Below are 13,560 nucleotides of genomic sequence, written 5' to 3'. Positions count from 1 at the left end.
AAGGAAAGAGCGATGAATGGCTCTAATGCCTGAGGAGTAGGGGACATCTTTGGGAACTTGACATTATGAGGAGGTCTCTTCAAAGCCGCTGCAGGGCTTCGTTCACTATTATGTTTGTGGGCTGCTCTCTGCAGCCTGTTGTTCTGGGTTCAAAGGGGCCTCGCCCTGCAGATGTGACTCAGGTAGAATGAAATCAGACCTTAAAAGCTAACTCCAAGCCTAAAAGAAAAGCCTGTGTGGGGGTAGGAGGCCTGGAAGTTAGTGGTTTCAGGGGTTTCACACTTCCTACACCGTGGAAAAGCAACATCCCCTACCTGGAAAATTTCATATGCACATGTAGAAATAGAATGGCAAAGGCTCAACTTAAAACCAAGGTTGTCACTTCCATGCTTAAAGTTGTCATGGGTGTAACAATGTAGGGACAGGTAGGACTTTTTGCATTTGGACTTTATGCTTCTCATGTAGGTGCTTGTAATTGCCTTCCTTCCATCTCCAGCGACTTGGAAGGGAAGAAGGGCATCTAATGTTGGTCCTCTGGAGTGGAGACAAAAACTGAAAGGTGTGAAGTCTTCTTCCCAAGCACGAAGGTGAAAGAGAACAGTTTTTGCCCTTGTGAGCTAACATCAGTGTGTACAGCAAAAAGCTGGTCATCTACTACATTTCTTGCTTCCTAGTATCATGTAGTCAACAACTCCTTCCCCTTGGTTAGTGCCCAGCAATACCAAGGGTGATGAACAGCACATGAGCAGTTGTTTGAACTGCATGAACAGAAAAGTGTATCATTTTTTATAGAAATGCAAGAATGAGACAAGCATGGTATCTTTTGTAGACATATTACTAAGTGCCCAAACAGGAGAGTGGTTATGTGAAGCTTTAAGTTATTTCTTTGAGCTGGAATAAGTGAAACGGTTATTTTCTTCCCTCATAATTATTGCTGGAATAGAACATTAGTAAAAATGTTTCTTCCTGAGCGGTCTGTTGAATGAAGAATTTCCACAGAAGGCAGCCTGGCTTTGGGAACAGAGAAAAACGTGTGGGGGCTGGATCTCACTCTTGGAGGTAGACAGAGGACTTCTGCGGGCTGTGGGGCTTCTGGAAGCAGAGTTTGTCAGCTGGTGTCAGGGGGAGCTGATCTCATGCTTATCTGATGGCAAAACATGGCTAGCAAACTGCTGATGTTTCCTCAGTGTTGATAGGTAAGTGAGGCTCCAGAGCAGTATCATACCAGCTTAAACATGCACATTTCCAGACAGGTGTTCTGAACGTGGCTTCTAAAGTGGGAAGAACAAAAGCCTGAAGTAGAGAATAAAGTGCTGGCCCTGATCTGGCAATGTGACATGCATTCAGTAAATGAGTGAGATCTGCTCAGGTGTCTGTTGGCCACAGGTGTGGTTGAAGTGGCCCCTATTGCAGGTCGGAGAACTCCTCTTGCTGGAATGGGCAAAGAATAGCAGTGAGGGAATACTTGCTATTACAAGCATGCTGGCTACTAGCCGTCCGTGTATTAGCAGTTCTAGAGCTGTGAAGCCATATTTCCGTAATAAAAATGGAAAATAATACCTTTATGGAGACGGCCTCAAAGTTGCAACTGACCTACAGTTCATTATAGTGATTGCTTTTGAATCATTTAAGGCAGAGGGTAAGAAGGTGGTGCGGGTGCCCGAGACATCTATTTAGGATGAATTGCCAAAGCTTGGAGGTAACTGTGTTTTTTAACATTCACCCATTGCTCAGGGGCTTCTGAGAGTGTCATGTTCCTGCTAGCTGGCCATTTGGCTCACCCGTGAAGTGGTAGTGACATCTACAAAACCTGGATGAGTTTAACACATTCCAGCCCAGTAGCCACTTGGAGCACAATGCACCCATTGAAGAGGTTGGGGGTTTATTTGTAGGCTTATGAAAAAGAAGGGAAGACCATAATGTCTTCTGAGAAAGCCATTTTATGGAGATCTCGTGCACAGCAGCCACAGAAGCGAGCTGTTAGCTGAAGGCTTGCTTGCTTTTTTTTTAAACTATGAACAACATTCAGAGATACCCTATTTCTTTGATAGCTTTCAGTACTGGTTGTGACCAAAATTAAGTGCAGAGGTACAGGGGGCTTTCTGTGTGAGCATAACTTTCGTATCAGTTCCCACACAGAGAGGAGAACATAGCTGTAAATGCACGGGTAAAATATCAAGCAGAGATTTCTCTCCTTAAAGACAATTGTGTTTGTTTCCCCTCCTGCTAATTATATCCTATAAATCCCCCACTCTCCAAACTCAGTAACATTTTGTTACCTACATTCTGTCAGTAGACTTTACAAAGATCTCTAACACATGTTATAAAAGTTATTGCTATAGTACTATATATAACAGCTTTGCATAAGAGAATAGAAGGCTGCCACATTTAGAAAATGCAGGTGCTATGTAAGCCCCTTTCTGAAAGAAAGAACTTAGCTCAGTTTCCTTTGAAGAACCAGAGACTTGAAATTGAAAACTGTATTAATGCCATTGTCTCCTTGTATCAGCAGGTTCCAGAGAGATTCCTGGAAGTGGCTCAGATCACGTTACGGGAGTTTTTCAATGCCATTATCGCAGGCAAAGATGTTGATCCTTCCTGGAAGAAGGCCATATACAAGGTCATCTGTAAGCTGGACAGTGAGGTCCCTGAGATTTTCAAATCCCCAAACTGCCTACAAGAGCTTCTTCATGAGTAGAGAGTTCAGCAGCTATTTATGAATGTATGAAAGTAGCAGTCCCCTTCTGATGCCCAAGTCATGTGTGTCTCTATTTTAATTTCATATATATGTGTATTGCATACATATATATATGTATATGAAAATAGACTGTGATCCCTCCTGGATTTAAGTTTTCATTCAGTTCCAAGGGGATGGTTATTTTACTTCAGCCTTCGGTTTACTTTTGCCCGAGACCCTTAACATTTGGAGAATCAACGGGGTTAATTTTCAGGGAGAAGAGTTTGGAAGCGTGTAAAAGCCTGTCTTAGCAAGTTAGGGCATTATGTTTAAAAATGCTTTGTCAGATTTATTGCTTGCTGCAAAGTGGCATTTCGTCTTAGTGAGACTAATGTCATGGCACAATACTACAGACAATGAAGTTTATATTATGTTTATACTGCTAAAGGTCTGAACTCTGTGGAGTCACTTCATAAGCTTCAAGCTTTTTTTTTTTTTTTTTTTTTTTTTTATATACTTTTTAACCAATAACTAGATTTTGTTTCGTACTTCAAAAAACTACAACATCTATTTTAGGTACTCACTGCGAGAAGTGATACCCAAAAAAGCAAACCCTATTCTTCATGCTTTCCTTACAGAAATGATAAATACCCTGCACCAGTAATCAACATGCCAGGTTGTTGTTTCTCTAAACTGCAGCAAGGGACATTTGCACAAAACAAATACCATTCTTGCAGGGTGAGGCCAGTAATTCATGCACAATATTGTATCAGCCACACTAATTTTGGAATATGGTCAGCTTACTAAAGCGGAAGCATTTCACTCTCCATAGAGTAAAAATGAAACCTTCAGCATCCTATATTGCCATGTCTTGGTCTTACTTTAAGTGGCATTAGTTCCTAAATTTATTCTTTTCTTAGTCCATTCTGCCCCCAAAAATCCCCTTTCCAGAATACAAAGTTTTCTGTCTGTATTCGGCATCTGTCCTGAAAGCACTTTTTGAATTATCTTAGACATAGTAGAAGAAAGTGTCTTCACCTCACAAAGAAAAAAAAAAAAGGCTTGTTTGTAGCTGTAAAATATAATTAGTCTTTTCCTAATAAGAAGAATAAAAATTACATTTTCATAAAAATCTAATCAAACATATACAAAAATCACAGTGTCCTCCTGGCTATGCAGGGTTCAGATAGCCAAACTGGATCTTTAAAATTACAGTAAGTGCGGCTTTAAAAAAAAGAATATCTATTTGAGCAATGTGCTGCACTTGTCTTCTGAAGCTGGAGCTAGTCTTGACCAAAATCTGAGCTACAGTGTAAAGTCCATGATGGATCTGGGTTCACCTGAATGCTCCACCACGATATGTCGGCAGACAGAAAGAAAGCTAGCTGCTAGTTCTCATGCTTTCTCAAGTGGCTCTACTTTTCTCATGTTTTCAGAAAGGTATCGTCTCCAGAAGTTTGGGGGAAGGTTGAATATGCTATGGCACTCTGTATTTGTCATTTTCTCTGTCGTCTTTTGTACGGATGCAGTAAGAATTTATTGTTATAGTCAATAGTATTTTCCCCTTCATAATTCAATCTGAATCTAGAGGAAGATCCTAATGAGCTGTGAATTATATTTAGACCATTGAGGATATTGGTATCTTATTTCTTTATTTTAAAATTACATTTTGACTTTGGAGAGTGAAAGTTTACCCATGTGACTAAAGAGCTGACCTGATCATTGCAATTTCGCTTCATTTACAAATACTGCTGATAGACAGAAATGTATGAAAGCAATTATTGTTAGCAGAAAGCCTTAAAAACCTGCTGACTTCAAATTAAACAGCACAATCCTACGATTCCCTGTCATTCTTTTCAAGCACTGGCAGTATCTGTAGAGTATAAGCAATGCAGACAATAGCATGGGATGAAGTGCCAACATTTTCACTATGCATTAAAAGCAAAACAAATCTTCTTGATCTTAAACTCCCTGAGAGTACCTAATACTGTACGTATCCTTACAGTTGACAGGATTTGTCTTTTTCTTTCTTTTTTCTTTCTTTTTTCTTTTTCTTTTCTTTTCTTTTCTTTTCTTTTCTTTTCTTTTCTTTTCTTTTCTTTTCTTTTCTTTTCTTTTCTTTTCTTTTTTTTCTTTTCTTTTTTTTCTTTTCTTTCTTTTCTTTTCTTTTCTTTTCTTTTCTTTTCTTTTCTTTTCTTTTCTTTTCTTTTCTTTTCTTTTCTTTTCTTTTCTTTTCTTTTCTTTTCTTTCTTTTCTTTTCTTTTCTTTTCTTTTCTTTTCTTTTCTTTTCTTCTTTTCTTTTTTCTATTCTTTTTTATTTTCTTTTTTCCTTTCTTTTCTTCCATTTTCTTTCATTTTCTTTATTTCTTGGGGTTTTGGTTTGTTTTTTTTTTTGTTCATTATTTGGTAAACATTACACTTCATAAAGATGTAACTCCAATGCATTCTGAGTAAGAAAGGATGAAAATTGTGTTCATGCACTTTTTTGATTTATGGGAAGAAGTGGCATAAAATGCTCAAGTTTTAATACAGTAAGTTCATCATTGGCATACCATCAGATACAAAATACAACACTGCATTGTCACCTTGGACATGAGAAAGCAAAGCCATACTTTAGTCATAATATGTGGACGTACTACTAGCTACCATCTCAATCTGTGATTTTACCGTTGCTTTTACTATGTTTATTATTATTATTAATATTATTATTATTTTATTATTTGGCTGCAATATGATTCACATAATCTAAATAAGTGAAAATGTGTACTCAACACTTGATGTTGTTGCATTTATTTATTTATTTATAAGTAGCATAATCTCAGTAGTAAATGAGGCATAGGAATTAAGAGTAGAAATTTCATCTTAAAAGCAAAATAAAAAACCTCCTTGGTCTGAAAAAGGAATAAATGATAATTTGATCTTTTCAGTTATGTGATTTTTCTGCATTTTATAGCCATATTGCCTTTGTGCCTCCCAATACACCTAAAATTATAAATAGATGGCATAGCTCCTACTAAATTGCAAGTAGAAAGCAGTTTCTTTCAAATTATCTCAATATTATTTCACTAAAAATGGCTAAAAGGCAGAGGCTACTTTTATTGTATTTAAAAGTTTACATAGGGAAAGGATTTCAAAATCCACGTAGAAACCCCATGTTGCCATTCATTTAATGCTAATTCAGATTTATTTCTGCGTATAAACTTGAGGTTATAGTCTGTGCCTAGACCTTAAATGCACCAGCGGAAGGATAAAAAAAATCCTTCAAAATACCAGTTTTTCCCCCACAAGTACAGTTGTTCTTGTGCCTTCTGTGGCTTACAATTTTCATCTTTTAAACTTTATTTTTCAATTACTACAGCTGCAATAAACACTGTTGTTTTTTTTTTTTTTTTTTTTTCTTTCCGGCTGTGTGACATAATGTTGATAGCTATGCATATTTTGTGTCTTTTTAAAAACTAAAAAAATAAAAAAACACACACAAAAAAAAAAAAAAAAAAAACACACAAAGCAGGAGAATACGTTTTTGAAGAAGAGAATTTTTAGAACAGTTTGATAACGCAAATTATTTTTTCTCAATTGTTTGAGCAGCATTCAAGTTTTGAAAATTCTTGTAGAAGCCAATTTTTTGTAACTGTGGTGCAAATCTTGTGTTTTCTTAGCCTGATGAAAAGTAGTATAGAAGCAATATTTCATACGTGACATGTGCATATACATATACATATGTAGTCACACACAGAAACAAAATGTGTGGGTGTATGTATGTATATATACACAGAAACACACACACACACAAAATATGCGTATGAAGTGAAAAGCTTACCTTTTTCCTATCTAGATTAAGAACCTATTTTAGACATTTGTTATGTTTTGTGAAAAGAATGTTCTATTTGAAACTACAAAACATTTAATTCTTACTGTATCTCTGGTTGTTTAATGGGAACGTTTCACATTTAATGGTAAACACGTGGAAGATGTTAGAATGTAGTAATTATTTAAGAACATGTTCACCCATGTATTCCTGAGGTTTGCTTTGTGCCTCTGAGTATTATTTAATTAAAGTGTTTTAAGTTTGCAGAATCTTTGTTACTGTACCAGGTATGTGGGTGAACATTGAAAATCGAGGGGAACTTTTATAAAGCAATGTAAATATTCAACCTTACGGCTGTTCTTGCATAAAGACATAAGATTTTAATAACTACATTCTGAAAACATCTGTTGAATTTATAAGAAACACTACAGTAACTGTATAGATAGTTGAAAGCATTCTTGAAAATCCAGCTCTCTACTTTTAAAAGTTAAGTCTCTTTCATCAGATGTCAAGGGAATGGGTAATACAGTTTCTGTAAAATTGCAGAATTTTTTTCTATGTATATGAAGTCAGTTAATAGAAAAATGTTTTTTTTCCACAGGTTAATATTAATTAAGAAATAAAGGTGAAGATTTTGTGGCTTTAAAGATAGGATTTTCACCAGCAGCATTGAAAGATTATACATATATATATATACAGAAAGATATATATATATATTAAAAACGGAAAGTGGTTTACAAAACCCCCAAAATGAGCACTGTACATGAGAAGTGAAAGCAAAAACTATATTTGCCATGTGTATTATATAGCAATCATTGGTGTTAATAGTGCAAATGTTTCCTTCTGGTACCAACTATGTGTTTGAAAATTCCAATACGCATTGTTTTCAAAAAGCTCCCCTTAAGGAATGTAACTGGTTTATATGAGTAAGCAGTTACTGTATTGCACTTAAATGTTCTGTTGAAGGAAATGCAATTTTGTTTTCTGTAGAACTGTTGGTTGTAAACCATCTATAAACTGAAGCTAAAAATGCTCATATTTAGAGCTGGGATGAAAACTGGTATTTAACCTTTGTATCTTCTTAGGAATATCCTTTTTAGTGTATGAAAGGTGGTGGCACTATGACTTTATTTAGTCTTTTCATCTGAGCCACAGTCACCTCTCTCCCGAAGCAGCCACCTTCTGAATGCACAAATATACTGGGATATGTAGAAACAAATCTAGAAGAAACAGCAAGCTTACATTTTTCTCTAAAATCCATCCTTTCTGCGTTAATTGTACCACTCAAGTGAGATATTAGACAAACACAATAACCATCTCATTACCATATAACGTGTAAGAGTCAGAAACTAAAAAAGAAGGAAGAAAACAAAACCTCTTTAGGTTGGTTTTAATGCTGCCCAGAAGAGTCAAAGGTTAAGGTTTAAACTGATATTGTCCCAGCCATTACTCATATGTATATAGTTACAAAAGTGACAAAACACTGCCTTTATATTATTTAGCAATATGTTGTAAATAGCATTATTAAGCTCTTTTTTTGTAATAAAGACCCTTTAATTTGAAGATAGTACAATAACTGAACTGATAAAGTCAATTTTTGATTTTTTTTATTTTATTTTTTAGCTAGAGGCAATTTCAACTGTAGATTTTTTTGTTGTTGTCTATTGTTCTGAAGACTTTGCATAATTTATTGGTTTAATTTATCCTAATTTATTTGATGAAGGTGTACAATTTTGTATTACCAAGGATGTACTGTAATATTAATTGATTACAAGATAAAACAATAAGACTCCCCTGTCCGTTTTGAAAAAAAAGGTGCAGTAGACAATTGATTGAAAAAAGTTACAATTCTAGCTTGGCAGCTACTAAATTTAAGATAAACACAGGAAAAATGTTGGGGGGGGAGGGGGGTTGGATTTTATTTTGTGTGTTTAAAGCTTTTGTATACTCTCCAGACTTTTACCTTTTTGCTTTGTACCACTTAAAGGATACAGTAGTTCAATTGCCTTGTGTGCCTTCCATCTTCTCTAAACTGAATGTATGTGCAGTATATATGCAAGCTTGTGCAAAATAAAATATAAATTACAAGCTCATTGCCATTGTTTATATTTATTTCCAAAAGTTTACGTTGCCCCCTATCAAGAGGTGAACCATTGAACTTCTCTGCTGCAGCCAGGCTGTGCCTAACACTAGTCCTCTGAAGGTTTTCTTTTCCCCTTAGTTCAAATTATTTATTAATGAAACTGCCAGCCCTCTTGCAAAATGGATATAATGATTTATCTAATCCGGTGTCCTACCCCCAGCACCAGTTAAGATAATGAATGTTATTTTGCAATAGTCTATCAGACAAGGAATAACTCCCTGCAAGAGACATGCTATGTCTGAGGCATAGACAGCCCTTTAAATTAAATGTAGCCAACCTGAGCTAGAAGGTACTTCTCTTTATGATGTTTAATCATTTCCTCAGTATATGTGCCATGCTGGTGTCCTGCAACAGGGAGTTCCACAAGTCAAGTGGATGTAGAATAACTCTTGTTTTGATGTAGTTCACGTTTGTTCCTGTTATTCATTTGCCTTTGTTAGTGGTAGTGTCCAGATACCATTCTCTATTATTTTTATTAGAATCTATCACTCCTTGGATCACTTCCTTTTCAAGCTGTATAATCATTAGCAATATATGTAACTAATTTGTTCTTACATATTTCCTCAAAATGCAGATCTCATTTGTTCATTGTTTTTCTCTAATCCTTCACTACTTCTGCTGTTTCATATGTATCTTAAAATTTTGAGGTTGAGTGAAAGTTTGATTTACATATATTGTCTGCATTTCAGATATGAATGGTCTCTGTTTGGCTTAGAGTTGGTGCAGATGGCAGTAAGACGGTAGCTTATTTGGATCACAAAATCATACAAGAATTTTCTGGTTTTGAAGAAGGAGCATGTTAAAAATAAGTTTTCATCAGAGGTAATTTATTTTCAGAATCTTCCCCAATTCAGCCTCAAGACACTGTAGAGCTGAGCTGAAGCCTGAATCCAGATTTAGCTACACTGTAACAGCCAAATAAATACTTCATATCTGCAACAGCATTTAAAACTCCATGTGTTTTTATACAACTGGAGTTGCATTTGCTGGGCCACATCAACACCAGGTGTAAAAGAGGTCTGTGAAAGGTCATGAAGTTGCATCCACGTAACTAATAGTCATTTAGGTGTAAATTCTCTGGTTTTACTACAAACAAATTGCCTCTCCTAGTTCACATCTATTCACATTACCAACCCAACATACTAGAAGCATTTTCAGGTCAAAATACCTGACATTCAGGTCATTTCTTAAGGAACTGTCTGCCCCACAGCCCTTACTAATTGTCTGTGTAGTCAGGAGGTTGCTAAGACCGTGGCACGGTGAGCAGGGCAGACTGCAGTGTCTGGAATGAGGAGCGTGTCAAGGACCCTGGCTCATCCACTCCAGAAAGCCTCCGGCCTTGAGGAGGTTCTCTGCCAATCTTGGTTCAGAGAAAGCACAGGCATCCCGGGAGGGAGCTGCCGGGAAACCATGAAAATGCTTTTCTTGTCAGAGGGAAGCCAAAGAGAGGGTGAGGGGACTAAAACCAGGCAACTGGTTAAGCATGTCCTAGCAAAGGGTTACAGAGGCGGCTACAGATTACATGGGAGGGCTCATTATTGTGTTAGCTATCAAGGTTTAACGAGATGAAGGAGAGGGGGATCATCCTCAGGTGCCCAGTTAATGGACCAAAGGACACGAGCTCCAAGGGTAATTGCTAGCTCACACTGTCCCCTGATCAGTTTTTCTCTCACATATACTAGTTCTATGTAAAACAAGATGCTATTTGCCTCTTTACCCTGCAATGGAAAGCACACAGATCTCTAAATAAGAAATCCTAGCTATTGGCATCTCAAAATACTGCAGGAGTTCAGAGCTAGACTGGAACTTGGCAAGTAGTCTCTGTCATCACAGAGGGCCAAATCAACTTTCCCAGGCTTCAAGCACCCTGAAATCATCCAAATTCTGCAGATCTGGCCATCTGTGCTTGGAAATCCTCAGTTCCCCTAATACCTGGAATTTTTACAATAAGGAAGATACTATGTTCTAGCTTAAAAATCATAAGGAAGACACGAATCGTCTCTCACCAAGGCAAACAGCAATTTTACGTCACAGCGATCATCACTAGGAGCTGGGGTCTTTTACACTTCACATTACTGTGAAGCCGAATGTAGAAGACTGCATTTTGTGATTTGAGAGCCTGAAAGAGTTAATCGCTCTCGTTTTCTTGGTCTGTACCCTTATTTATGCCCAGTCTAGGTTGTGCCAACACAATTTCTATGGAGATGATCCCTTCTGATCCAGTCTTCCCTCTTTGTTAGGAGGGAAAGGGAACTGACGGGTGAGTTGCAGCATACGACTGACTGCATTTAGGAAATAAGGGCAAACAAGTCCGTTGCTCTTTGCAATGGCTTACAGTGTTTCCCCAAACAGACTAATCTGATTCAGTTTTAAAATATGGCACAGCATTTATTTTAAGAACACAATATGGAAAACAAATTAAATCTTTGCTAAAGCTTATTGTTGAGCAGGGCTGGAGGGCTCCCGTTGGTGGTGGCAGAACTGCTAGATAAAAAGGGGTAGGAGGGTTGTTTCCCTTCGTGGTCCAAGTCTCTGACCCTCGGGGCGCATTGCAAGGCCTGCCTGTTCTCCCAGCTTTTCAGCAGGCAGGAACATTTGGAGAAGCTCCCTATTAAAGCCTGATCGATTGGTAGGTGTAGAAAATCCATCATTTGCTACAATGCTCATTTTTCTCTACAGCTTGTTAGTATCACTAACGTACTTGTACTTCAAGGGGATGAAAGAGGTATCTTTTATTTACATATTAAATTTTTTTTAGACACTCAAAAGAAATCTTATTGTCTTAGGTTATCCTGGCTCTTTCCAGAGCTGCAGAGCAGAGTGAGACACCAACTCTGATGCAGAGAAAGGACCCCCCCACCTCGATCTGCCCAGAGTCTGGGAGGCTGTGATTGCATTTTCATGAATAAATCCTAGGCGAGTGAATGGTGGTACTTTCCCATTTATTTGGGAATCAGTGTGAAAAAACAAACAAACAAACAAGCTATTTGCTTCACAACAAAACACATGAAAACGAACTGCTGTTCATACTCAAAGGCAGTTAATTGCATGCACAGTTTAATTTTATTCTTTAAAATAAGACTCTAAGATTGAGTCTCTAACTAGGCAAAAGAAAGGAAAAAAAAAAAAAAAAAAGAAAAAAAAGAGAGAAAGATGGCACTGATACCTAAAGAAATACTACCGGCTCCAATGTAAATATGTTTGCAGTTTGCAAGAGACCTGCCAGTCAAGCAGCTGTGGGAGGTAACAGGGGAGAACGTAAGAGAGGAAAAAGTCTTGTGGCAACAGTGGCCAGTTTCATTATGGCCACTGCCAGACTGTGAAACAACTCTGGGGGCTTGAAATCCTATTGCCTATTAAAACTGGGCATGACAGCTCTTTTTTATGCTTCACCAACCAGAGATGGAACTGTGTCCTAGGGGAAATAAGGAAAAATATTTATTACAAGTGTTTAACACCTTTTAGTACAAAACAACCCTAATATGCAGCACTCAAGGATAATTCATGCCAGCACATGTAAAACCAAGGGGAATCGCTTATCAGCTCAATAATTTGGTCAGAGCTTTTAAAGGAGAGACGATGTTCCAGTCAAAACCCTGAGCCCAGATTTCTCTGAAGTGGAGTTACTTCAATTTTTTTTTAATATTATTTTTACAATTTCTCAGTAATCAACACAAGGGTCTGACAACAGACCCATCCCAGGGACTGCATAGCTGCCTGACTTGAGCTGAAGATTGGCCGTTCAGACTGGAGACTCGCCTGCCCCTCATGCACAGCAAGAGCTGTTGGCATATTTAAGAAAGCGGCAGAACAGTTAGGGGTGGATCTTGAACAGCCCATGAGGCTGAGGTTTAAACTGCTTTAAAGGCTTATTTGAAAAAAATGCACCCTGAGTTCACCTTAGCTTGCAAACAGCCTGGAATTACAAGGATGCTCCAGTCAAGAGATGTATTTCAAATCTTTCCCAATAAAATGTGTGTGTTTCGAAGCAGCAAAATATAAAATTAAATTCACCGCTTTCTTACACAAACCTACGCATTACGACTTCCCAGCTGAAACCTTCCCAGGTGGAACCTAGAGCTCACGTGGGGAGCTCCACCACGCACTGAGCGCCAGAAGGAAAAACCTCGAGCACTTTCAAAAGGCTGAGCTCAAAGCTCTTCACGCCACCGGCTGCGTGTCCTCATTTTATAGATAGTGAAACGGAGACGCGGAACAGCGGCACCTCCTCCCCAGGACCCCCCACCTGCCCACTGCAGAGCCAGGAACAGCACCCGGCCCTCCAGCCCCCTGCCCGGGCGCCGGGCCGCTGCCAGCCCTCTGTGTTACTCATTAACACTCGCCGTTACTCGTTAACAGCCCGAGCAAGGGCTTCCTGCGCAGCCCTCACACAGCCCACGGTTTATATTGCACAATCGACACACTGCTGCCATTCCCGTTTTATTTCCTAGAAGAAACCTTGCTTTCTGGCACCCTTTTGCATCCTTGCGAGTGACCGGAGCTGATATTTTAAAATACTGTTTACCCAGCCATTTGCTTTACCCCAAACCTGAGGGGAACCACGGAGAAATTGGAAAAGTCCATCCGTGGCGAGGATTTCCCCCTGCCCACGAGCCAGGTTGCTCCCTCCTCGGTGCTGGTGCACGCCGTCAGAAAGGGCCTGCTCCTTAAATGGTGTTTCTGCCCTTCCAGAAATTTCCAGAGTGTTCAGCAGCCCTTCACCGAGGCCACAGCTGGCACAGGGCAGCAGGGGACGTGCTGGGAAAAGAGCAGGTCGGGGGGGTGCGGTGGAGGGGCAAGGGGGGGAAACCTGGCTCTGCTTGGAACGACCCTGCGCAAAGGGCCGGGCAGATGGGCACTGCTCGAGGCCACGTAAACTGCTCCTTACTCTGGGCTCTTACTCCTACTTACTGGGGTCCGCAGCCCGTGGGC

General features: G+C 38.8%; 1 protein-coding gene across 6 annotated transcripts in view; it reads left to right on the top strand.

The window, feature by feature from the left end:
* The window catches only part of PROX1 (prospero homeobox 1), a 49,773-nt gene extending 41,195 nt beyond the window's left edge, over positions 1-8,578 (top strand). For 3 of the 6 annotated variants that reach the window (XM_042789579.1, XM_042789580.1, XM_042789581.1), the window contains exons 5-6: positions 2,510-2,722; positions 7,087-8,578. In XM_042789579.1, the coding sequence (XP_042645513.1) occupies positions 2,510-2,698 (189 nt within the window). In that variant the 3' untranslated portion in view covers positions 2,699-2,722; positions 7,087-8,578. The remainder of the gene's footprint in view (positions 1-2,509; positions 2,723-7,086) is intronic. The other 3 variants (XM_042789582.1, XM_042789583.1, XM_042789584.1) reach the window with 3 other exon arrangements.
* Positions 8,579-13,560: the final 4,982 nt, after the last annotated feature.

The sequence above is a fragment of the Tyto alba genome, unplaced genomic scaffold, assembly GCF_018691265.1.
Source record: "Tyto alba isolate M040663 unplaced genomic scaffold, T.alba_DEE_v4.0 Super-Scaffold_16, whole genome shotgun sequence".
Classification (NCBI taxonomy): Eukaryota; Metazoa; Chordata; class Aves; order Strigiformes; family Tytonidae; genus Tyto; species Tyto alba.
The sequence above is the reverse complement of the archived record's forward strand: the minus strand, read 5'-3'. Positions and strand labels throughout refer to the sequence as shown.